The sequence below is a fragment of the Apteryx mantelli genome, chromosome 1 (genome assembly GCF_036417845.1).
Source record: "Apteryx mantelli isolate bAptMan1 chromosome 1, bAptMan1.hap1, whole genome shotgun sequence".
Lineage (NCBI taxonomy): Eukaryota > Metazoa > Chordata > Aves > Apterygiformes > Apterygidae > Apteryx > Apteryx mantelli.
The window spans coordinates 147,815,309-147,842,462 of NC_089978.1; the positions used below are offsets into that span (position 1 = coordinate 147,815,309).

General features: G+C 39.8%; 1 protein-coding gene across 5 annotated transcripts in view; it reads right to left on the bottom strand.

The window, feature by feature from the left end:
- Positions 1 to 471: 471 nt before the first annotated feature.
- SOX5 (SRY-box transcription factor 5) overlaps positions 472 to 27,154 on the bottom strand; it is a 487,372-nt gene continuing 460,689 nt past the window's right edge. For all 5 annotated transcript variants that reach the window (XM_067306163.1, XM_067306169.1, XM_067306144.1 and 2 more), the window contains 4 exons: positions 12,322 to 12,430; positions 11,246 to 11,419; positions 4,561 to 4,777; positions 472 to 1,194 (listed from right to left, as the gene is read on the bottom strand). In XM_067306163.1, coding sequence (XP_067162264.1) covers positions 891 to 1,194; positions 4,561 to 4,777; positions 11,246 to 11,419; positions 12,322 to 12,430 — 804 coding nt within the window. In that variant the 3' untranslated portion in view covers positions 472 to 890. The remainder of the gene's footprint in view (positions 1,195 to 4,560; positions 4,778 to 11,245; positions 11,420 to 12,321; positions 12,431 to 27,154) is intronic.

Here is a 27,154-nt window from a genome sequence, read left to right on the forward strand (position 1 = left end):
GTTCTTCTAGGGATTGTCTAAGAAACAACACTGTCCTAACTTAAGACAGAGCAGGAAGCAAAACAAAAACAAAAGAAAACAACAAAAAAAGAAGAGACCAACCACAAAAAGCAAATTGGACTAGCTCAGCGCTTTAGTACAAATTTGGCACTTGCTCAAAGACTCAGTATGGTGTGCAACTGATGAAGAGAAGTCCTCTCTTGAAAGGAAATAATTGCTTGTTGGGGTTAACAGAAACAGACTCCCCACTTCCTTCCTTGCCAGACACACGCGCAGGCACACACACACATGCACACGCACACACATACACTTCTGACCCAGATTTGCCAGGGAGGAGGAGGAGGAGGAGGAGGAGGAGGAGGAGACAGAGGGGGTAAAGGAATTTTATCTTTTTTCTTTCCTGTCAGGTGCATTACCAAAAAAAAAAAATTATTTCTCTTTAAACTGTAGCACAAAACAACAAAACACATTCACAAGCCACTTGTTGGCACTGTGTACCTGAGTGAGAATTTCTAGAACATTGTAGAACAAACAGCCATAAAGTTTATTTGAAAAAAAAAAATAATAATAAAAGGTCGACGGGTAAGACTTCAGTGCTTGGGTATAGCAGCTGAATTACTGGCATTATTTTACCCATAGCTTATTTCATTCTGTTGTTGTTGTCGTCGTTGTCTTTGTTTCCTTTCTTCTGAGCCTTTTTTTTTTCTGATGCAGGCTGATGTCTATTAGTCAGCTGATGTCCCAACTAGTTAAGACTAACAGTTAAAGTAACAGTCAGTGTATGAGAAAGTTAATGTGCTTGGCCACTGGCAAGGATAAACCAGATGGGGCTTTATTTATTTTTTTCTTTTCTCCTTGAAGTCCTGTAGGTCACGAGATGTGGACCCTGATCAGTTGGCTTGCCCCGCAATGTGATTTTCACTGTCACTGCCATAGTCCACATCGGGGTCATCCTCTTCCTCATCGTATTCGTCATAGATTTCTCCGTTGACGTCATCGGTCTGCATCTCTTCCTTGATATGAGGCTCCTCACCTTTGATGCCGTAAGTGCTCTGGATGACGGGCATGCCGGGCTCCGGGCTGCTGGAGACGCTTGAGTGCTCGGAGGGCAGGTGTGGGGAAGGCATACCTGCCATGGCGATGGCTCCTGGGTAAACTACGCCTGCTGTGGCAATGGGAATCTGTGCTTGTTGCCTGCCAGGGAAGAAAAGGAAAAGGGCATTTGAATACTGGAAGGAGTAAAGGGAGGGCAAGTAAGACGGCACTTTGCAAGTCCACAGCATATGCTCTTGGCCATGCTGAGGGAGTTCCTGGACGGCCCGCACAAGACAACCCTTATACCAATACTCCAACCTCACCAACGGATGCTCTTGAAACAAACATCAAGCCTGAACCAACTTCACTGATAAAGAAACCCAGTCTCTGTAAACATCTGTATCTGTCCCTGAACTACACAGTTGCAGCTCATCTACCTGTGAGGCAAACTTCTTTACTGGGTAAACTGTGAATCCCCTGAGCCGCCAGGTACAAATAAACATCCTTTCAACTGTGGTCCAACTTAACCAAACTTCCTCTGAAATAATCACAAGCTGCTGGCAGGGCTAGAAACAAAAGTGACACACTGCCAGCAGAAGAGAGGAGGTGAGGGCTGGGGAGTTTGCACAGGAATGGGAAAGTGCTGGCAGAAAGTACCAGTGGATCAGGAGAAGGCAAAGCTGCCCCTCTCTGAAGGGGCAATGTTTACTCCATATTCATTCAGAGACCTGGCTATTACTAGGAAAAGGAACAGGGGGCTTTGGGGGGATGACAGGGGTTTGTAGGATGATCACTAAGGGCTTCCCACTGGACAGTGATCATTCCACAGAGAGTGGCACTTGTGAAAAGCAGAACCTTTCAAGGAGGGTGGATAAAATTGGGAAAAGACAGACTTAAAACAGAAGCATGTATTATATAAAAATAAATAAATCAAGCAAGCAACATGAGCGTTTGAGAAAATCCTCTACAGGATGCCTTTATGTAGCACCTAAGCCTTGGAAACCTGTCTGCAGTAATGAAAGAAGAATTATGCCAGGCCATAGAAATCCCTTTTGCATCAAGAACACTAGCTGTGCTATACCAGTGTTTGTTTCCCTGAGAAGCTTCAGGGTCCCAACAAGCCTAGAGGTTTAAAATTGATGCTCCTTTTGTTTCCTTGCTGCATGAAGTAATTCCATTGCAGTAATACTCTTCAGTACATGCTGCACATTGTAAAGTCATCAGTGGTGTGTCCATCTGCACTGAAAAGCCTTGCCACAGGAGACAGGGCAGAGTCTCTTGAGAGGAACATACTTAATTAAGAATGAAACCCTCCCCTGTTCCCCTGCCTGGCTGTGCCCTGACGATACAGTAAGTCTTGCACACTACAGTGATCCTCAAAGACCTTCCACTGCCAAAGAGCTATACAATTGTTTGGAATTGCTGGCTGTATTTTTGGATACTTCCTGCCTGCCATCCAAGGGAGACCTCTGCGCTACAGTTGTTATTTCCTTGTTTCTGAAACAAGGGTAAGGTGTCTCAGCTGAAGATACAGCTCTTAAAGTGGGCAGATGATCTAATTTGCATTTTATTCTTAATTCAATGGGAAGGCTTTGTTTTCAGGAGTCAGCATTTCTGTAACTAGGATTCAGTACACTTAAATTGCTTTAAATATTTAACAACAGGAATACTTTGCACTTAAATGGTACATTTCAGAGTGCTTTTCAAACGTTCAGTAATTTAAGAATAGTATTTTTCCACATCCATAGGATGTCCACTGCAGAGGATCTCAAAGCAGTTCTCAGCTACTGGAATATTAGGGTTCACAGTGGTCTAGTGAGGTGAGCTTACTATATCACCACTAAAGATAAGGATGCTAAGACAGAACAGCATAAAGCACAAGAATTTCCAAAAATTCCCAATCCTTCCCATTGTGATGCTTTCAGACAGGTCTTTAGTATGTTTCAGCAGCTGGCATACTGAGAGCTCTTGAAAACCCAATCCCTTATTTTGGTGCTCGAGCAGGAGCTGGATTTTTGTTTAGAAGTTAGCCCTGAATGACCTGCTCAGGGTGAAGCAGCAGATGGGGAACTAAAACCAGCAATGAAACTGCAGTGCTGGGACTCCCAGCATCAAACGCTGACCCCACTGCAGTCATTGCCCATTTTGTCAGTAACTTCTATGAAGATTTCACCCCAGGTTCTGTGCTCTAATGTCCCAGTGCAAATCATCTCCAGAAATGTCTTGATTTCAATGTCAGCCTTGCTTGGAAAGCTAAATAATATCCAGAGTGTTACAAGGTTAATTCTTTTCCCATGATGACACATGCATGTTAACCAGATAAGCAGTGTTTTGGGGGCTCTGTTGCCACCTATTCTTTTTCCAGAAGGCCCCCCTCCTCCTCTTTTTTTAATCTCTTGATGCCAAATGTTGGCTGACTTCCCTGTGTTTGTTTCAATGCTTACCATTGGGATCGCTGGACCTGCCAGCGCCACAGGGTTAAGCAGCTCAAATTTCTCTGCTGAGCTGCTTATTATAACAATGCACATTGTAGATGTTTAAAACACAGTCTGATGACGCTTAGCAGCTGCTGGACAGATATTCTCTCCTTTATTGCTACTTCCAGCCCTTAACTAGAGATACGTGCAACTCAGTTCAGTTAATACTAAAATGATTCCAAATTCAGTCTGAGCCGAAACAGAAAATTTCATCTTTTCTGAGGCTGGCTTTGTTGCTTTTTTTTTTTTTTTTTAAGGTCAGTGTGTAGCTTTTAATTTTCTGGAGTGAATACAGAATATTGTAGGATAGTTGATTACTTCTGATTCTTTTGATCTGCAGTAACCAAAACCAAGGGCTATTTGCAGAAGGAAACTACATGTGACTTTTCTAGGCAGATTTTAATCTGATCAAATAAAACTCATCTATTAGCTGTTTATCTGAACAGCTGTCTTGAAATTTGTACTCAACACAAAGCATTTAACTTACTGAATTGGAAGACACTCCTTGGCACGACTAATGCATCACGATGAACATTAGGAGACAACTTCATGCCTGATATGAGTTAACTGAGCCAAACTCGTATTCCAGCTTAAGTTCAATATGTTCAGCAGTCTTTTTGCAGACCACTTGCCACAGATTGCACTGAATACAAGCTAGTATTTGTGGCTTTTGGATCAACAGGCACTACCATAGATCCATTTGGAAATACCCTCTGAGGCCCCATCATAAATAATACTTACAAGACTTTATCGGAAGACTTATATTTCACTGGAAAAACTCAAAGATTTTTTTTTTTTGCATGATCGGAGTGGTAATGAGAAAGGTGGCTGAAGCTGTAAGATGAGTAAATAGCATAACCAACAAAAAATCCCAAACTGCCTAACTTTCTCCTACAACACATTGTTTTAAAGTATAAGTTTTGTATTCCATTAGCAATATATAATGTTCCTGCCCATAAAATACAACATTTACCCCAGTGAATTACGAATTCTCCCTGAGAAGAACAATTTTTGCTGAAATGAGCAGTAGTTTTTAAAGGTCCCATACCCAACATTAAAATACTGCCTCATCTCCTGGCGTCTGTTGCGCATGATAGCCTTGTACTCGCCAATGCGTAATTTTTTGCCATCTACAAGGCAGGTACGCTTCGGCCTTGGCTTATATTTGTAGTCTGGGTATTTCTCCAGGTGCTGTTTGCTGAGTCGGGCCTGTTCCTCATAGTATGGCTGCTTCTCTAGGTTTGTCATAGCTTTCCAGCGAGATCCTGTCACAAAAAAGAACGAGAAATGAGATCCTACTCATCTGCAAGCACTGAAAGAAGGGAAAACAAGCAGGTCACTCAGAACAAGATACCTACGGTCATATTGCTTTGGGCTGTTAATCTGTCAGAGCTTTTAGACAAGGGTCAGGACTTGCTTGTACTTGGCTGGTAAACCTCTTGGGTATGGCCATGTGGCACATAAAGATGATATTGGAAGCTCTGAGTCAATAGTTTATTGAAACTTACCTACATTATGATGTCTTCCAGGTGAGAAATAAAACCAATGAGCAATCCCTGACACTTTTTAGAAAACTAGGTAGCATATTTTAGTAGGCTGGCCAAAGACCCATTAGATGCACAGAGCCTGCTCTGCTAAGTCCCCCTACACTTTCCTTTGGCCACGGGCTTGTTTCCACATCCTGTTCCAGAGAAGGCAGCGCTCCTATGGGCTGTGACCTAATCACCGTGCTCCACCAAGGCTGGATTAAGGCATAAACTCTGCTCATATCTACAGCTTAATCTTTCCTGACAAATAATGTATCCTTCTAGCTGCCACGTTTGTGAAAAGCAGAATATGAACTGATCATAAATGCTATGCTGCTGGGTATACAAGCCTGCAAAGACCCTGGAGCAATGCCTCTAACAGCTATAAACTATCCCATATGTCTCAGTGGGGTGTTAACTCCCTCCAAGCCCCAGTCCTGATGAACACTGCCAGCTCCAGCCTAACAAAGAATTCAGTATGTGTCGTGAAGGGAAAAGCACTGGGATACTGGCACACCTCTCCATGGAGCTGCACTACAGCTTGATCGCTGCCGGCCTCCTCTCTGACATACTGCCTGTGTTAATGCAGGTATTTGAGCTAGGGAAATAATGAGGACCTTTTTTTTTTTTTTTTTTTTAAATAAACCTCCTGAAATTTATAAGCTAATATTGCTTAGAGGACATACTATGGGGGCAGAAAGTAAAATTTCTTGAACCAGTTATCCTATCTTATTTTTCCATGAACTACAGAAGAACTTCAGGGTAAGATACATTTCAAATAACAGGAATGGTCCAAGCCCAGAAGAAAAACTTGATTGGAAAATAGTCCATTTTCCAATTGGAAAAGAGTTTGAATAATTTCTCAGTTTAATGGGTTCATAACATCGTATGTCATGCTTGACTTCCTCTTGCTCTTTTTTTTTGGTTACTCATACTGTACTTAGCTCATGCTATTAGTCAGGCTGCTCTTAGCTCACTGTGCCCCCAAGACTCTCAATACAGAAAGCACAGTTATCCTTTCCTGGGGAAGCAAATAGTTTGGTTCCTTCTAAAAAGGCCCCTTCTAATTATTGATATCATTTTTCCCAGTGCTTCTTGAAGCTTTATTCCAAGCTGCAGTTTGAGCTTCTGGAATGAAAGGCTAACAGGCAGGTACCGAATACAGACCCAGCCTGACCTGACACCTACAGATAACTGATTGGAAAGTAATCATGTCTTTATGCTGAAGAGGAGCAATGGACGTCGCTTTCTTTGTAAACATTACTGTGGAGTCAAACAGGTAGCTCTTCAGGTAATGTTTACAACATATAAGATGCAGAGATCCTTCAGTTGGGTCTGGAATGGGAAAGAGTTTAACCATATTGTTACTAGCTTAGGTGCAGCACCATATTGGTGTGACTATACTGTTTCTATGCTTGAACTAAAATTCCTGCATGGCGCTTCATGTGTCCTATAGACTTTGTAACCTGTAGGTCTGGAGCTAGCACAGGCATGTCTAACATGGTACTGTTTTATATAGAGCAGCAAAGAAATTATTCCATGCTTTTTCTGGCAAGGGAAGTGACTAGAAAAAGTGACACCAACTTTCCATATGTGGTACCTCCTCGAATTTGGGCTAAATGACATAGTGATAAACATGTGGAGACTGCCAAAACACTGAACACCTCCTAATGTTGGTTTAGTGAATAAGATGGAAACAGATAGGGCCCACACTGAATGATGGTAAGAATTCAGGGTAAAGCTTATGCAGTTTGTACGGGAAGATGCCCAGATGTAGGTCTACTTTCAAATTCTACCTCTTAGCCACTGGCATACTTGGCTTTCTGGCATATGAAAAAGATCATAAAAGTTTGTCTAAATCTAGATCCTCTAACCACAAACATGCTGTAGTTCCAGTGGCTTAAAGAAACAGCTCCAGCCCCATTTCCCACTGATGAAACTGTTTTTATTTACAAATAATAAAGTTGAAAAGCTCACAGACTTTAAGCAAATCTTGACAGTTGCTTTAAATACTGTGAGGGGACCTGCAATGTAGGAACTGAGTAATAGTCAGATATATTTCCAGAGGGATAGACAGATAGAAAGAGAGAAATCCAAATCAGTGTTGCAAAATTGTTGTGTAAATGCTCTACCCCAGCCCAATTCCTCTGTCACTCTGCTAGCTCACTAGTCTCGCTCCTACAGCCAGATCTGGGCAGGCAGATCCCTACCTCCTCATGTGAAAGGGTCAGTAAACAGTGGGTGAAGTTAACCACATACCTAAGTCTTTTCAGAATATGGGCTATAAAAACTGAAATTTTGATGCACAGTATTTGTGCATACAGTTACACATACAATATTTATACATAAATGTCATTCGTCATGTTTTTTTCCTTGCTAAGCTGCAAACTCAATACAACAAAAATCCTGGCAGTCTCACCTCTCTTCCTAGCAAATTTTTAATAGCTGTCTCCTGCAGTGATACCTCTTATTACTATGACTTTATTGTTTTTACAAAATATACAAAATATAATTTACTGGTATGTTTTGAAGTATCATAAATAATTAAACAAAGCATGCTGTCAAAATAAATTTTGAAAAAGGGCACATTTTGTGATGATAAACCCTTGATTTTTTCATTTTACTGTTTTCACTTATTTTCTTACTAATATGCAAAAGCCAACTTTCTGATTGGTTTTATTATGAACTTTTGAAGAGTATGTAACTGTGATCCTTGAATTTTCAACCATAGACAAGCTAAGGGAGGTTAGGGCACCTATGCAGGTTCAGCATCTGATTGCACAGGTATGAATGGGTATCATCAATCAACATAATACAACCGGTTAAAAACATCTTGGGCTTGAACAAAATATATTTGTGACAGGTTTATCTGACAGTACTTTACATGTTTATAAATACATGCATACACAGGCATGGATACCTATGCACAGTGCTAAGCCCAAGTCCAAAAAAGATGTGATTTAAGAGTCTTGAAATTTTTTTATTCTTAAGGGAAGATTTACACCTTTTGAGTGCTTTCCACTCTCCATCTGTGTTTTAAAGCTTTGAGTGGGTCAAGTCTGCAAGGCTTTTTTCCTTGACTATGAAAGCAAGCACCAGTTCCCCTCCATATGCACCTATATAAAGTTGGGTAGAATTCTCACACAAATCTCCCTGACCTGGTAGCTGAAGCACTCAGAAAAAGATCAGGTATCCTGATACAACTGTAAGGCTTCACAACACCAAGCACAGCTCTTATCCCCCAAATGAGCGAGGGCAGTTGGTGCTGTGCCCCAAGGAGCTTTTATGATGACTGTTTCGAGCTGCAGAGGACCAGCCATCTGCAGATGCAGATCACAGTACATGACCAGCACCTACGAAAGCACCCATGAGTGCACACGCATTTGCGCATGGCCCCACACATACATGCACTAGGGTGAGGTTAGGAGCTTTGCTTACAGTTAATTTTAAGCCAAATTTCTGTGATAAGACTTTTCGTTGTTCATAATATTGCCTAACTTTTACTAACTTTTAGTCAATTAGGGTGACATTTTTCAAGCTGAGTGTCTGAATCAGGCTGATTTTGTGTTTAAAAATACACACAAACACACATACATATTATGTATATGTATGTGTATATATATGTATTCACACACACATAAACATCTCCAAGAGAATTTTGGAAGGTAATATCTAACTATCTTTTTCTAATCTTCTTATGTATATTTTCCCTGAAATAAATTATTTACAAAAGTATCTAAACAATGCATTATTAAATTGAAAGGGTCCAGCAGACCCTTTTAGCACTTTTTTTTTAACAATTTACTAAAAAAAATCATCATCCACAAGTTTAAGTTGCAATGAACAGATGGATGACAAACGTATGCACAGATGAATTTAGTGACAAATCCATGTATCTAATTTTTATGCTCAAAACATAATACCACAGTGTCAAACATAATCCCTAGAGAATTCTAATGCTGGGAAGGACATCTCTCATTTTACTATAAAAATGACCCTTGATCAGTGACAACTCCATTTAAGCTACTCCCAGTGACAATGAGCTTTCTGACCTCAATGTGTAGCAGTACTGCTGAAAAAAAAAAATGATAAGGAAATACTGTGGAGATCTAATAACGAGACCTTAATACCTGGCTAAGCTGTAAGTTTCTAGTTGCTCACCCTATGCCAGTTAATAGGGAGCTCCCTGCTGACTTCAAAAGATTGGCCTTTTGCAATTGAGGGAAGACCTTTATTACGTTTCTGTCAAGAAAGAAGACATCAGGGCATCCCTCTCTATTGCAGAGGAGGAATAAAAAAATTAAATGTGATGCTGGAAAGAAATAGAAACATCATATCTTTCTGCTTTCAAACTGCTTTCAAACCCTGCTTTTCCCCGTATCTGGCAGCAAAACAGTAAAGGAGTTTGGAGTCAGCTATACTGTCTGTCACCTCAACAAGATCTGTAATGAATTTGCACATTTTACTCCAACTACTGTATATCTAATCAGAAAAAGATGTCCCCATATCTCCCTGATTTAGCGCCAAATAGTAAAAGGTGATTCCTTATGTTAACAATTTCAGCAGAATGGCTTATTAAAACCAGATTTTAGGGTATTATAAAATGCTTAGAAGCCCTTTAAAATGTCAACCAGGATCCCCAGAGACTGCGTAAAATGTCAGCCCAACTCAAGCGCCTGTTTTAAGCAGAATGAATTAGCAGTGTGCTGTTGGAGGTTGTTATCCAAAACAATCAGTTAAGAGGGAAAACATCAAGTTCTCTTTGTACTTTCTATATGAAAAGGGCCATTCAGAGTGATCTTGTAGATTTCTGAAACTGATTATTTAAAAACAGGCTTAATCAGCCCTACTCTCAATTTAGCGACAGACCAAAACTATTACTGCCCTGTCCTCACTCTAATCACATCATACACCTGTAACCAGTATAATCCCTTTTAACCAGTATAAGGTTATTTTACCATCACCATAACCAATTTAGCTGTCTAATCCTGTTCCTATAACTAATCTAATCATCTCCTACCACCCTTTTAATCATGGGTTAACATCATCACATCTGCCATCCATAGCCAATACATTCTGCCTCTCAGACCAATTTAATCTCATTTCTGCTTGCCCCCTGCTAACTTTTCATAATGCCACTCTAATCAAGCCAAACCTTGAGCCTCTGACCAGTCTAAACTCAGCATATTTACCAGCTTTGTAAACAGTCAATGCTGCTGTTATAATCAAGCTACGGCTCTCAAGTTGTCTGCATAACCTATCAGATCTGTAGCCCAGGTAAACATGTTTCCTGCTTAAACTTTTGCCCACGGCCTGATGAAAGCTTATGGTCTATAACACAGTCTTAAACAGTAAAAACGCAACATCTCAGATTTGGTCACAGATATTTTTTTTTTCTCTCCCCATAAGGGTAATTCATTGGCCTGAGTGATCCTCACTTATTCACCTTCTATATCATTCAGCATGTCACAGAGGAATAACTTAGGACAGAATGTGTTCCTGGGAATTTGAGTAAGTAGTGAAAAGTTGGAGGACTACTGCATGTAAATTAGCAGATGATGTTCACGACAAGTATATATAGCTTGGGATGTGCAGAGTAGAGGATATGGAAATTAGTTCTGATGTTTCTATTCTGATTTCAGGAGTCTTTTCAGAATATTTAGAAAAAAAGCAGCTTGTGATAGAGATCATGTACTAAAGGGAAAATTAATATAACAGGAACGTAATAAAAATCATTTAAAACTATCAAGTGTATAAAATAAAAGGATGTATTTTAGGATTCTTCCCCTATGGCCATTGGTTTGAACAGAAAGTACTATGGTATGAATTAAATACTGTGGTGAGCTACCACACAGAATCTAGTTAGATGAAATACATGGGCAAATATATGAGAGTCATTTTCTGTCTGTTCAGCAGCCTAACAAAATGGACTAGTTTGATCTATTCAGTTAACATTTTCACACCGAAACCACCACCACACTCTGAATAATTACAAAGACACAAGAGCACTTCAGGTTATGGTTAATGTCATGTATACCACTGGGTAGCACGGTGGAAGCTTGTATTGCTGCTGTCCTTGATGCAGTCATTAAGTAGCTAAGTAGATGACCTAGAGACAGTACTGCTGTTTGATGTCAGGTGCTCAGTTCTATTCAATCAAAAGTGCCGAGTTTTGTTACAGAACGAACAGTGCTCTGTCATTCTTACCTAGTATCTTGCTGATATTGGAGTTGTGCATGTCAGGGAAGGCTTGAAGGATCTTCCTTCGTTCATCTTTAGCCCACACCATGAATGCATTCATTGGACGCTTGATATGGGGCTCATTACTACCACGCCCTCTGGATTCCCGATAAATTCGAGATTCTGAAACTCCTGCACTTCCTAAAAAGAGAGGGAAAATCATTTCCAATTTGTGTTTAATTCTACAGCTTTCACTGCCATCAGTAATCTATGTCAGGTGCAGCAAGTTCAATGAGTCAGTGTTCACTGTAAGTTAATGGTGTTTCTTCTTTTATTTGAAGCAGTAGGTAAATACCATATATTGTACATTATGTCTAATTTTTAGTTACTCTATTGATTCAGTATCACACGCTTTAAACAGACTTGATGAAGAGTTCCAATTGTTTTTTCAACACAAAGCATTAAACAGCATTTCTAAAACATCCTTTACTTCTTTATAACCTAAAATCAACTCTCATCAATGTAGATTTTCTTCCTTTCTTGTCGGCCATACTATGTTAAGCATTTTCTGCCTTTTTTGTGATGGAAATGGTGTGATATACAGCAACATCAGGTGTTTCTTCTTAAGCAAGTCTCTAACTAGCAAATGAACATTTACACATCTGCCTATTTTTGTGCTTACACCTCCACAACAACACAAGAAATGGCACAGAAAGAAAAGAACATTAGGATTGCTTCATCAAATCCAAACAAGTTCCCACAGACATACAGTGTGCATCATCCATGGATGATCAGCTCTATAATTCACGGACTCCGTGTGATCTCATTTATCCCACATCTATTTGCCTCCTTTATTCCCTTTTACCATCAGAAATACATTCTTGGCCCAGCCTTGACAAACGGAGTACACAAGAGAGAAGATTAAACATCACCTCCAGACTTAAAACACCACACGATGAATCATTTTTCCTGCCTTTTTTCGAAGCTGCTTACTGCTACCCCCTCTTTCCCCTCACACACCTCCAAAGCACTTGGATTCTCCTCCAGAGTCTGACGATATGTACACACAAAACTGGAAATAAGGGTAAGCCATTCGTACTGACCGTCAGAATCTCCACTCATGTTGAAATCCATCATTGCGTGGCTAAACTTCCCGTCTTCAGTCTGTTTTACTGCCAGTTGCTGAGTCAGGGTCTCCAGTGTTGTTTTGTCCTATATGGGGAAGACAACAGGATTTTATATGGAAAATCATTAAGTATTGTAACCACAAAGTTCATAGGTAATTTAGAAGGTTGACAGGGAAGATGGATAACAATTAATTCAGAACAGTTTACTGAGCCAGGTATTTAAGAACACACAACTATTTTTTCTGGAAAGGATATAGTTGCATACTCTACAATGCCCTTTTTAAAATGTGCTTATTAGCTAGTGATGAGCAACCTTTAGTGTTGAAAAGATTGGTTTAGTTAAGCATGATAAAATTGGATGTGCATCTGAAGAATACTTGAACTCTCTACGTCCCTGGGTCTGCAAAGCTGGACTGGAAATTTAGATGATACATGTTCTTTTGCAATATATTTATTGTTCTACTATTTTTGGCCCAAAATCAAAAGTGCAAAGACACAGGCAATTTTGCCTTTTTTTCTTTTCAAGGCAGTATTTTAGGAAGCAGCTCAGAGGAAAAAACACTTTTAGATCAAACTTCTGCAGGCCTCAGGAAAAGGTCAGCCTGAATTAAGCATAAGCTTTGTGCAGTGGTTTTTGTGTTCTTGCCCAGCCCTACTAACACCCCGTCCGTGATTCATATACTCAGAACTATCTGTGAACCCTGGATTGCAACAGGATAGTGCGTGCTGCCAATTAATCTGTCAGGCTGTAGTGGTGTCGAAAGACATTGCCAGAACAACATGCCAGGGCAATTAATTCCAAAGTTCTCCTCAAAACACCTCACCTCCTTCTGAATTGTTTAACTTTGTGAATACAAAGGTGTTCCATTCTCCAACTGTTTTTGTTTGCCCTATGCATATTACTCATAAACATACTATCTTCCTGACAATCATATGTTTAGAAATAAATCTTTCTGGAAAGCAATACTAACATTTCAAAATGTTAGGCACTGTGCCTTTTGCAAAGCTAAGAAAATGACATGATACTGAATTATCATAAAGTGGCTCCAGTTGAAAAAATCCTTTTGAGCTTCTTCCTGAAAGAAATACTGCTGTTTTGTTGATCTGTTCCATTCCTGATGACTGTAAAAGATCAGCAAGTTAAAAAACCTTCAGATTTCACATGGCAACTAGAGACTTTATAACTATTCTATGTAGCCTAATAGTGTCACAGGGTTGTATTATAGAAGAAAACAGAAAAGGGAACAATATGAACAGAGAAATGCTTGCTTGATGTGATGTCCTGCATCTGCAATTCAAAGAACAGTTCAAATTCACAGAACTCATTTCACAAAACTTTTCTTGAAAGATTCAGAAATGAGGCTAATCTGTCCAACTTTGTGCACTCACACAATTTAGGGACCATCAGGTTAACTTTCTTTCTCTGCACATCCTTTTTTTGTTGTGGTTCACCTTTGCATTCCCTGGGCTCTGTCTATAACTAGATGTATCATCACTGAAACAGTGCAGGACAGATTATTCTCTTGGTATTTTCAGGTAAATCACTTGCAGCAGAGTCAGCCTATCACAAACAAGAGGGTTGCTGAAACATTTCCACACAAAGCAGACCCAGATAGCTTGGAGACGCTTTAGATAAGCACCTGAACTTTTCAGGCATTTAGCTCCATCAAACTCTTTAATGTACTGGTTTTAATTCAGCTCTCATTTCGAAAGCAGCCTGTGAGCAGTATAAAAGTCAGAAATTGGTTGACTGTGATCTCCTCCAAATGGATCTCAGATTTATAATGCAAATCAACAGTTTTTCCTTAAAAAAAAGAAAAAAACTATTTACCATCGGCTTCATAATGATAAGAGTTGAAAAATTTTTAGGTCAGCAGCCATTTAAAAAAGTTGCCACTAACCTAAAATATAAGAGAATATACTCATTTGGTTTATGATGGGGCAGGGGAGTTATTCTTTTGCAGATTTTTCTTGAATCATGTATAAACCTCTTAGAGAAACAGAGCTGAGAGTGCAAAGGGCACAGGCTTAACAGCTTTTCTTTATGCAATAAAAGCAGCTGTTGAAGTTGGAGGCAGTTACATTCAGAACCACATCCTACCAACATGATCTGACTGAGTCTTAAGGTCAGTGAATACTCTGGCATGCTGTCTGCAAGGTACACACTGGGTACGGCTCATTTATCAGGGTATGACTTAACAAGCCTACGGATGCTCTGCTGCTATCCCTCTTATGAGAAGTTTTGCATTTTGAGGTACAGTCACATTAGACGAAGTGAGAGAGTGAAAGCATGATCGAAGAGGGGATGAGAAGCAACGCCAGAAGCATGCTGAGCCTGCAAGCCGCGCTGTTCAGTGCTATGGCGTGGAGCTGGCTCTCTAGACACTTGAAACGTGAGTGATCAGGGAGTCTATACTTCCAACAAGGTGCCAATTTACTTTGCACTTCTTAAACATACAAAATAATAAAATAATTCAGTCAATAACAATTGGGACTATACAGTGAGACTATAAAGTAGAAGTTTAAAAGAATTTCTGCAGGATGTTGCTCTTGAAACAGAGGATGTCAAAGCAGCCTACTTTACTTTTCTGTGTAAATTCAGGCTCAGACAAGAGTAAGGCCTGCTCTTTCCTAAAGCTTCTCTGCAATGGTATTAGAAAAACAGAAACAGAACAGAGACACTCACATGCTATGAAAATGGGCAAGATGTAAAAGCCAGACTATTCAAGTAGTGCTCTGATTTCCAGTCCTACACTCTTCCTATTAAATACACTGCTGCTGATTTTCCTCAAACCTGACATATAGAAATGCTTTTAAAATTACAGAATATTCAAAAGGAGTTAAGCAAAAAAAAAAAGAAAAAGAAAAGAAAAAGATTCTTGCAGCATTTCTACGTTTCATTTTGCTTAAAAGAGATGATTTGATGGGTTACAGCATTCCATTTGATGGAAGCAACTCTCTCACATCTTTCAGTTTAGGGAGAAAGTATTTATGGAAGCTTCAAAGAAACAAAGGAAAAAAACATTTCCTCCACCGACCCCAAATTAACTTACAACATGCTGACGATGCTAGACCAGCCTCCTCACACACAACCTATTTAATAACTTCAGACAGATATGCACAACGGGTTCAAGTTTATACAAAAAGAGGATCTATCTGTCCTCATTATCTTAATTTGGTTACAGATTACACATTCTGCAAACTGTCGCCACTCCTTTGTGGTGGAGTAGCAGTGTAAACAGTAGCAAGCCATGGTACCACCCAGTGATAACAGATGGACTACATGTATGTTGGGAGCAGCAGCAAACTTCTAATAAAGCAGTTGTTATATAGCATTAGAATTGAGGAGACAGTGGCACATTCCTGCACATTGTGTTGGATCGTGCCTTACATTTATCTCATCATTCTGTCGAGCGCTATGTGTGTCTACCAGGCATAGAAAGAAAGAGGGAAGAGAGTTCAGGTGATGAAATCCAAAAACAGAGAAGGAAATAAGCAGTGTGATAATCCCTACTTTTTAGCTTTGCCCCACACCCTAAAGCTACAAATGCTATTCATCACAAGAGCAATGCATGAATGAAATCAAATACAGCCTTGAACCAATAATGCTGGGGCTCTGGAAAGAACAGGCAAACCTGGTCCAGATCCAGGGAAATGGGGCAAAGGTTTGCTTGTGACACTTGCTAAAAGTCAGACTGCATAAAGCAGAGAAAAGAGACAGTAAGGAACACTTCTGCTCTTGCAGGAGAAGGAACTCTTGCTGAAGATGAAGTGATTCTCTTTCTTTTAAATTTCTGAACTTTGGATCCGTCCCCAGAAGACTGAATAGACATCTTATAAACATCTTTCTCCTCTTTAACTTCTGAGTCTATGAAGAATTTAGGCAGAGATTGAGGCAAATTGTCCTAATGGTCATTTCTATTAGACTGTAAGGACAGTGAGATCTCTGTTGTTTGTATCATTTAAAAGTTTAATAGGCAAAACAAAGAAGATAATACTGTAGAGCACAATCCTACAATATCCCAATTGTTCAAAGAATAACCAGACAGGTCTCATCAATAGTCACAATGTGATGAGAAGTTTCGAGAACTTTACTAATCAAAGTAACCTGTTGCAGAAGATTGATTTGTAGCAGAGCTCCTAGCAATTTTCTAATTATATTTAAAAAAACAAAGAAAGAAAACACAAACACACACACAGAATGCATCAGGCAGAAAATACATATATATATATGTATATATATAAAGATATAAATGACTAAGCACTGCAAGTCAGACTCAGTTTTGTGGTCAGCTACAAAAGTTACTTGGCTCTCTGTCATGGATAGCTGTCATAGTTTAACAAAACATTGATCTAAAAATGACGAGAACTTGGTTGCAGTCTCTTTCATAGAAGAAACATAAAACAAGAAGAGTCAAAACATATGTAGAACAGCCTGATAATCTTTGCCAGAACTCCTCCCACTACTATACAGACGTGAATCAAAACCTTGGAAGGCTTGATGAACAGAGACATTTGGATATATTTCCTGAATCCCTTTTCCCCTTGCTGCCCCTGCCATGCGTGGGACCTTGGTACCAAGGCTCAGCATGCACCTGAGAACGGGGGCATGCCTCCATGCCCAAAGGACTCCATAATTCTTTCCAACTACTGTGAATGCTGGACATATGGCAATGGATCCTTCCTCCCCCTCTTTGAGACATCCTTTTGGCTGGGCTATCTGGCAAACACTGACAGCGCTCTGAACTCAGTTAGAATTACATTTTGGCAACAGCTTTTTTTCCAATTGCATAATTCAAGGTTAGCAGTTTTAATGAAGCTGTCCACTCTTCACTTTTCTACTCCCCTAACCCTACCCCCATTTCCCCTGATATGAATACTTTTCATCTAAGTTTGATGCCCGCAGAGATACAGCCAGTCTAGAATACCAGCGTAGGAGTGTTCAGGCACATTGCATTGCTGGCTTTCTTATTCCAAGTGAACTGAAAGGCCAGCCTAAAAAATGCATTTGTAGAGTAACTGGCCAGAACCAAACACTGGTACATATGGACTGCAAGGAGAAACTTGCTCATCAGCTCTTGCACCTAAGAATTATGAATACACTGATGGACAGAGTGCCTGCTATCTCTGTTCCCTTTAGTGTCAAAATCTAAAATGAAACAGACGGTTTGCCCGTCACTGCCCTTTTTACAATGTCCCTTTTTTTCCCTGCAAGTTCAGTTTTTTCCAGGTATTTACCATTCTGCTCTGTGGGAGGAATTCACACATCTAGCCTCTAAAGGTGGTATTTTCAAGAAGATTGAGTTTTGAGAAGCTAGTTTTTATCTCAGATTGCTGAGTAGGGCCTGTGGCACCATCTCATGTGGTTTGCAGTGCTGAGTCAGAAGTCTTCTCTCAGCAAGTGCCAATAAATAACAAAAATTCAGACATGTAACTTGGTCAATATGCACAAAAAGTAAAGTATTAGGCAAATCAGCTGCTCAACCATGATCCTGCAATGAAAGTTCACTTCCGTTTACTACAGAAAAAACATTTTTACTTATCAGACACACTGGTGGTGCCAGTTACTATCCATTCGACATTATGGTATTTTTCTTAGCTTCCAAAAAAGGTGAAGAGTCTTATCCTACATCTGATATGAGTGAAGACTTTTTAAAACTGATCTTTCTGTGCAATTCCTCTGCCTCTAGCAATATTAAAGATCACAATAGTTTGTGTTACAAAATTTTCTTCATCCACATGCTTCCAAAATGTGGAAAATGAGGTAGGTAGGCATTGTATATGACAGAGAAGCTGGAAGAACTTACAGGAGCCGCTGGCAATATTGACAGCTGTACCCAGAAGTTTGTCCATGATCAGTTATTTGCAGGCCAGGCTCTAATCCTCTGTATTAATGCCATGGTCCTTCAAAATATATGCTGTGCATATTGTTTATGTTACAGTCCAGATCATGTCAAACCTATAATTGCTGTAAGAGAATTTTTGGCTCTTTTGGGAAGGATCTTCTATTTAGTTATAGGCTTCTATGTATAACAGATCACACTAAGTGTTTTGCATTCATCAGTGAATATATACATAATTTTGCATAGAAAAGCAGTCTTATTACCATTGTTTACCAGATGGGAAACTGAGGCACAGATTAAGTGACTTGTCAGAGGTCCCATAGTAAGTTTTTGGTAGTTTTAGGAACTGATATTAGCACTCCTGAATCTCATCTCAAAATTAGAACCTCAAGCTCATCACTTCTTTGTGATCATGGAACTGGGATTTTTGCTGAGGACGGATGTTACTAGAGAAAGCAAAATCAAATAAAAATAAGAGCAGTTACAGATCCACCATTACAGTGGACCTTACTTAAGTAACGCTTGCAGGACTGTAAAACTCATAAAAAGCACATGCATGAAATGATAAAATACAGTGAGACTTTCAAATGTTGACTCAGTAATTGTTAAACCCCTTCTGGCTGCAAATTTTATAGTCTTCTACTGTACTAATGAAAAGGGAAGAAATAACAAAGAAGGGTTTTAGCCTTCCAATTATATAAACTCTGTGGACCACCAAAGAAGATGAAAGATTATTTACAATGTCACAGCAATTTATCATTTGGGAAATTTTTTGTTGTTGTTGTTGCATCAAAGTTGAGCATGAAGAAACAATACATTCACCACCCCCTCAGCTCTTTCAGTCTTGCTTATCTGAGATCTCTCTTTTCCATGGAATAATCCACCCACAGAACCTAGAAGCAGCATCAGAAAAAAGAAAATAAAATAACATTCTCTATTTGGGGCTCTTCCTGATTTGATGGTACTTGTTTCAAAATTGTTATATTCAGTCTTAACTGGTACTACATCACTTGGTAAAGGATCACATCTTTTTGGTTTAGGGCGTATACTGAAATCCAGATTGGTTCAACATTAACTGAGAATCATTACATCTGATTTGTAATCTATATGAAGTGCTATATGGACTCAGTAGAGAGGCACCCTATTAGCTTTCTAGGGAAAAAAAATCAGATGGATTGAGTAGACCCAGACACTTAACTACTCTCCTCTTAGAAACAGATGCCCAGTCACAGGGGGATTTCACTGAAATTTGTATAGTCATTTTCTTTGCCATACTTTGTGAATGTAGATGTTCAGTTTCTAAGGGCTCTCAAGCCAACAGCTTTCAAAGCACTGAAGTCAAGACAGCACACTGAAATAAAAATGGGAAAAATCCTAAAAACTTGGAATGCCTAAGAGTCAAGTCCCCAAGACTTTTTTTTTTTTAATACTTTATTCCACAAAAGACTGACTTCCTCAGCAAAATGCATTATTTTGGAAACTTGGAAACAAACTGATAAAATGCAATATTTCTACAGGAAATGAAGACATGAAGACCCTCCTTTTCTTTGGTTATGAGCTCTGCGAGATAGTGGAAATCAAGACTTTTAAATGGAAAGGTAGGTAGGGCTGGGCCAGCCCATTACTTTAAAGAAGAAATAAAAAGGCAAGCAAAAGCAAAGCAGAACAATGAGACACTACTTCCTTCCTACAAAAGTTTTCACAGTGCTGATGTATATATCAACTTCAACCAGATCCAGCTGTAATCTGCTGATTGCAAATAGGCTAAGAGTTACATGACCCAGTTTCTCATCCAGACTGTTTTCTGGGCTGACATGCTCTCTAACTTTGTCTGAATTGTTCAGGTGCTTTGCATTTTAGTTTCCCTAGCTAAGCGGGATGAGGCTCCTGACATTTACCCACCTTCATGAAAAGTTTTGAGATCTCTGGACAAAATGTGCCATGTAAATTCAAATGAAGGATTTCGCAGCAAGTCAGAAAGTGCCATGACAGCTGGTTTGTGAGACAAGGAAGGGTTAACTGGGAAAAAGACGTGGTACACCAAAAATGAATCAAAATGGAAATCACAACCCACACAGGATATCCTGGGAAAGATGGTCTGCACATACATAAAGAAAAAGTAAAAAAAAGCAGGATCCGTGTTCCTGGCAATTGTTTACTATCAATGGGTGGCTCAACTGCATGGTAGCATTACAGAGATGTAGACTATTCTGTTCAATTTTTCCCTGGAAGGTATTAAAACAGTGAAGGTTACTGTACCTTTGCTTACAGTTCTTCCAGCCCTAACAAAGAAGTTCACATATTATTTTAGACTATCTCCTAAGAAAAAAAAAACTGCCACATTTTCTCAGTCATGAAGTAAGGCTTAGTTTGTTTACTCCCCAGCATTGGCATCAATACAATTAAAGGTAAAGTTCTGCACCCTCAAAACATACAAGACACTGTTTGGCGTTCAACTAAATGAATATTTGCATTCTAGGACTGACAGAACACGACAGGCTGGCAGGAGACTAAGTGGACGCAATTCACTTTTCAGTTACAATAGTTTGTATCCTTTGACTTCTGTGGGTTTACTTCCAACATGTGGCACCATGAGAGAAGAATCAGGCCTAGCCTCTATTACACTGCGGAGAGGTATTGCACTGAGGCTGGTACCCATGCACGTGCTTAACGCCCTGTCTTTTGGAGTCATGTGTTCATGCAAGAATATAATAAAACCCCAGGAAGAAATTAGCTCTCATGACTGTAGGGCAAAGCTTAAAACTTTTAAAAAGCTGAAAAGAATTAAAAAGAACCCCAAATCAATTGTATGATTTTGGGGGAGGAAGCTGATCCATCTTTATTGGGCTTAATAAAATGTCCTCTAAGGTATAAGCAGCTGCAGTCCTCACTTATCCACACTAGTCTGCAAATCTTTCCAATGTTTGTCCTTTGGAGGGAAAGAGTCACATTCCCATTTGGACTTTGACAGCTGCAAGGGTCCAGGGTTCTTCCCTTGCCTGGTTGCGTGCTGTTCTCCTTGACTTCAACGGGAGTTTTATGCACACATCTGTGGGCAGAATTTGTCCCTCCCTCTGTGTGTTTAATTTTTTTATTAGCTAACCCTGCCCATGCATCCCCACCATAACGATGTATTAAACACAGACCCGCATACACTCTTATTACTTGTCCTTTTAAAAACATATCTGGACATTTAGCAGATGATGCTCAATCAGAAATAAAAAAGAAGTGTTCTAAAATAAAGAACTAAAATCCCTGGGGGAATAAAAACCAATCTTCATTGCAGAGTCTCTCCCTCCCATGCGTAGGCACTTGCTAACTGTGAGTAGTGGCACTGTGACAAAAGTAGCAAAACCAAAAGCAGGCTTTACTAAAAGAAAAAAGGGGAGGGGAAGTCTTCCACTGGCCATCTGTGAAAATAAGGCATGTGGCCATTAAATGCAGAGGCTGTAAATATAAATATACACAAGCTCCACAAAGCAAATGGCAAAAAAGGGGTTAAAAAAAAAAAGAAGAAAAGAAAAGAAAAAGGAAAAAAGAATAAACTTTCAGCTGAACCAAGTCAAAATGTTTAATGCCTAGCTACCAATGCTGGGCAAAAACAATTCTGATCTTTGCAGTGTGCAAACTTGACATGTGTTTTTAATTAAATTTGAAAAAAGTTTCAAGAGAAAATACAATAGATACAGTAGCTCTGTTGAACAGAGGACTTCTTTAATATGAATGATCCTGTTGAGAGTGCTGATTGGGCTTATTGAAAGGATGACATACAGAGTGATGGATGGGTGATGACATAATATCTGCTTGCCTTGTTGTCATGCTTTTGGAAAACTGTCTGCTCTGCGTTGATAGCGTTAACAAAGGGGATTGCAACCTGCATACAAGAATTTCTGTTGGCAAAGAATCTCAGTAAGACAAAATTAAGAAGAGGGTAGGGAAAGGGTAAGAAGTGGACATGCAATAGTGGACATGCAGCTTTTCTGTTGTAGGGTGATTTAGATTTTGCAGCAGCCTATTGTCCACAGCATACTCCCTGGTCCCCACATTGTATAATCATTATTCCAAACAGAAGGATCTCTGCACAGTGTGAGAAGGGAACAAAAAAGTTTCACTGATCATCTTTCCCTGTGTTTTACAGGCCAGCGAGGAATGCAGTGGCCTACAAATTACAGGACAAATTACCTATCTGCTGAATTTGGAGGGATAAGTGTGTGTGTGTGTGTGTGTGTGTGTGTGTGTATAATGTCTGTGGATACTAGAGCCTTTGCTAGTCATTGGAAAAGCTGAAGTATTTTTCTAGTAAAATACTATGGAGATTATGAAAATTAACAGGGTTTAACTTTTACAAAGTGATTTGGTTTACAATGTTAGTACTGCATGTCTGGACTTATTTCCAGTGGGTTCCTCCCATTTGGGAAGCCCAACTTGCCCCAGGTCCCTTTCTTCCCAGTTTCAACCATCGCCACTTATTCGCTCTAGTCGGACCCAGAGACTTGCAGGGTCTGCAGCAAGCAGTGGGTTAGACTCTATTTTACCAGCCCTTCTCTTCTCCTCTCTGCCCTTCTCTCCTCCAGTTCTTTCTTGACTTTCTGGTTCAAATTTAATCATTAGAGGAAGAAAAAAAAATGTTATTGAAGTAAAATTCTCTACTGCAGGAGAAATTTAAATCCCATGTGTTAAAACAGCTCCTTCTTATGCCTTTAGTAAAGTGAGCTCCAGTGTTCTATTTCTCAAAGACAGCGGGATCTGCTGGTTTAAGAGTCTTAATATCCCCCTCCTTCCTTAGGGGAGAGCAGAGACAGAATTCATTTCAGCTCGGCAGATCATGGCAGTTTCTTAAGAGTTAACTCTGCTAGCGCCATCCATCAGGCAGCCAGTGAGGCATCAGGAAGGAATGATGGATGTAAAATTATTACAGGGCTGCCACCTGATATACTTACTGCCATTTGTAACTAACGCTGGAACTGACACACTTTTTTCATTATTAAACATCCACATTAAGTCAACATTGGTCACTGTCATTTCATGTATGGCACTCTGTTAAAGGGAAGAGGGAGAGGTGGGGGTGGCAGGGGGAAGGTGGGGGGGTTGGAAATGGGAGGAAAGGCATCCTGAACCTGGTGTTCCATAAGCATGAGTAATAAAATAGGTTCCTGCATACAATGCTGGAATAAATATTGTTACAAATAGCTCTTTAGTTATAGCCCAGCAGACAAGCGCATGTCAGAGCCTTTTAAAAGGACATGCTCCTAGCAGTAATAGAGAGAACTTGCATCCTAGCTTAAGAAACGCTTAAGCACGGGATGTGTATGTATTCACATGTACTCATCTCAGAGCATGCTATGAGTACGACTGTGTTTGTGTGCATGTTTGAAATGCTTGCGTTGCTGCATATACTTACACAACTGTGTCAGCTGCTTGCATCTTCAGCAGCAGGCACTAACATTTAAAAATCAGTACCTGTGTTTGTACCAGTGTATAAACACATGTGCTCAAATAGCTGCTTTTGTCTCCCCTTTCACCTTTTTTTACAGTTACCAGGGCACATACATAAATGTTTGAGAGTCTGAGTATAATCAGAAAATTAGGGGCTAGCCTTGCGTGTATTTGTGCTGTGCATTTGTGGAAGGGTGCACTGGAGGTTTGCATGCATGCACACTCACGCTGCTGCTTTGTGTTTGCGTACATCTCATTTGTAGCAGCACATGCAGTTTGGGGGCTGAACAAATAGCCCAGAGTCCACTTTCTGATGCTGCCCATCGTGGTGTTTGCATTAGATGACAATCTGCACTCTAAGCAACATGTATAAAAGGTAACATTGCTTATGTATAGTACATATCAAGCTATAATTAACTGTAGATGGCAATTACAAGTAAAACTATGCTCCTGGGTTTCCAAGAAACCAGAAAAACATATACATACACTTCTCGTTTATACATTGAAATGTTTCCAAGAAAAGTAAAGTAAAAATATGTTTTATTGCATTTGCAATTAAAATAGGTTTCAGTAAAATTTATGTTCATCATGATGCTCATAGTTTTTCCTGAAAGCCTCTGAAAACCAAACCACTCAAGATGGTCCAAGTTGGATGCCCATAAAGTGACTCACCCAAATCCTCCCAATCACTTAGAAAATCCTTTCCTATTTATGACTCCTTTTACACAGCATCCCTCCAGCTCCACAAAATTCCTGTTTGACTATTGCCTTACAGCTGACACATCTGGCCATCCACAGGGATAAACCCATCTTGGGAACATGAAAGCTCTAGATAATGGATCATGTACACATGTGGAAAAAAGCCTCTGGGCTTTAACAGAGAGATTCACCAAGGTGGTTTCCAGTCCTGAGCCTACCCATCCATTCCTGGTGGATACATCCCTACCAATAGTCTAATTGGCAAGTTCAGATCTGAAAACTAAGGCACCCACCTTCACTGGTCAGCTGCAGTTATGATTAATGCAACAGAAAGCTCAACAAGCCTCAGAGTGAGCTCTGTAACACTAACCATTGCAGCAAAGAAGGGAGGAAAATTCCGGATATCCCCAGACTGGTGTTTGTTGCCCATAAAGATTGGGATCACTCTCTACATGAAGTAAAGTGACCTTTCTTCTATACATCACTATGGACATAACATACATTTCTATGCATGAGTATGCCCACGTACACATAGCTACATATTAGACTAATTCTCTTTTTACTTCCTCCCACCCCCCACAAAATCTCACTGTTAGCAAGCAACCAGTGAGCAAACATAATGTCTGAAAAGCTCAGGGGGCTGCAGCCAAGCCAGCATGCAGGACTCAGCGCTTCTGAACCCAAATCCTTAGTGGCTACACTGTAACATCCTCTATTTCTCATTACCCACCTTCCCAACTATACTTTTCCTTGAAAACAGGAAAAAACACCTTTCAAAGGAAATTTAATTAAAAATGGCAACACTTGCCTTCCTCTCAGATCCTGCCCTTGACAAGAGAGAAAAATATAACTAAAGCCCTAGATCAAGAAGTCACAAGCTTTAGAGAAGCTCAGGTGTTTCTCCGGATCTGAACCTCACAGCTCGCTAGTTAGTGGAATGCCTAGAACATATGTGAGAGATAGGAACAGGTTCCCAAACTTCACTGCCTCTGACTTTTTCTTCTGTTGGGCCAAATGCAAGAGACAGATCTTTCTCAGCTTAGGAGACCCTATATATTCAGTGCAAGCATTTAACTAGTGCTTATTACCTTAAGTGGTCACCCAGCAACCCAAAATGCCATTCTCGTCTAGGAGAGCTCAGATTCAGTTCTGTCCTTCCCTGGCTCCACTTTAAATAAATAAATAAATAGATAGATAAATAATAAAAATAAATCAGTGCCTCCCTGATAAAGTTTTGGCATTTGTTTTATCAAAACCCCCAAGCCCTAGCATTGCTTTAGAAAAAATTTAAATCCAGCAAATGCAATTTTTTCTTCCTGCTACCATGTAAAAGAACTCTCTGCCCTCCACAAGCCCACCAGGAGGCATGAATTAGAGAGGAAAATAAACTTCAACTTGGGTTGAGGGTGAGAAGTAAAAACAGAAGGGGTAAGGAGAATCCCAACAATAGGGAAGTAACAGAATAAAGTGAATGCAGATGGTTCCACTCCTGTTACTTAATCAAAAGACTGTGCAGAGTCACTAGAGCCAGCATAAAGTCATGTGTTAGAACAACAGCCGATCTGTATTAAAGAAGATTAACTCGCAATGCCATGGTGGAGGGCCTGGGATTATTTTATGTACTTCCATTGCCGTACAAGCCGTCAGCACAATTACTGCCCTCCGATGTGAATGACTGATCTGTAACCACAGCTAAACAGCATGCTGCTTAGGGGCCTGGGTGCTTCATGAAGATGAATTTCCATACCATCAAAGTGCTTTTAATGGGCTTCCTGATCCAACCACAAGGCCTGCTTTGCAAGTATATAGAACTCAGGATGAAGGCTTCCTGTCCAAAAGGATTTGGTCGGTTGTCACTTGACAATTCCCAGCCAGCACAGGGGAGGAGAGGGGGGAGATAGGTAGAGTTGTCTCTGCTTTGGAGGATTAAGAAAAAAAAAAAGAAAAAAAAAAGAGGGTACAGATGCTTTCTGAATGCAACCAACTGCTGTATCCACAGCTGAATTCAATGTGCTTAACAAATAACGGCAATTTAGCTATGCTTGCGAGGAATAGCTTGAGTCACTTTGCATTAGCATCTGGCTGAGTGTTAAAGTCATTTCTACACGGGGAGCAGAGAAAAGAAATTTCTGCTCTGAGCATCCTTTCAAGAATGCTTAAATATTTGAATATAAATTCCTTTGTGCTTGTGATCACTTCTTCTTATATCTGACACTCTGCTTTTCCCTTCTGGTACTCTTCTATAAGAAATGCCGTAAACATGCTCCATTCCTCTCTTTCTTTCTCTTGCCCCATACAAAGGCTCTTATTCTTCTAAAAGAGACTGTACATAGTGCCAGATACCTATTACACTGACCTCTTTTTTCCTTCCCCTTCCTCTCAAGAAAGTGCATGAAATTGAAGTCATTTCTACATCATTTACACCCAGGATAGGCTGATGAAAAAAGTACAGTAGTGAGAGACTCACACGTACATTTAACATTCATTACCCAGACTGCTGGCTTCTCACAGCTTATTGATCAAACTCCATCTAAAAAACAGGGAAAATGGAAAGCTATCCAAATTAGCAATCTGCTCATTCTGGACAATATTGTTTGACTCACAAGCTTCCTAGGATGACTGACTTTCAAGTTTCTGCTAAATAGCTGATCATTTTTATTCATTCTATTTATCTGGCTATCTCAGTGATTCACACAAGGCCTTACGGTGAAAAGCCACTAAAAGAGGTTTCAATAAAATTCAGTTTATACCAAATGTAACAGTCATTTTAGTTGTATTGCATGATTCTGTATCATCTCAGAAAATATTGCAGGGGAAAGAGAGGAATTCAA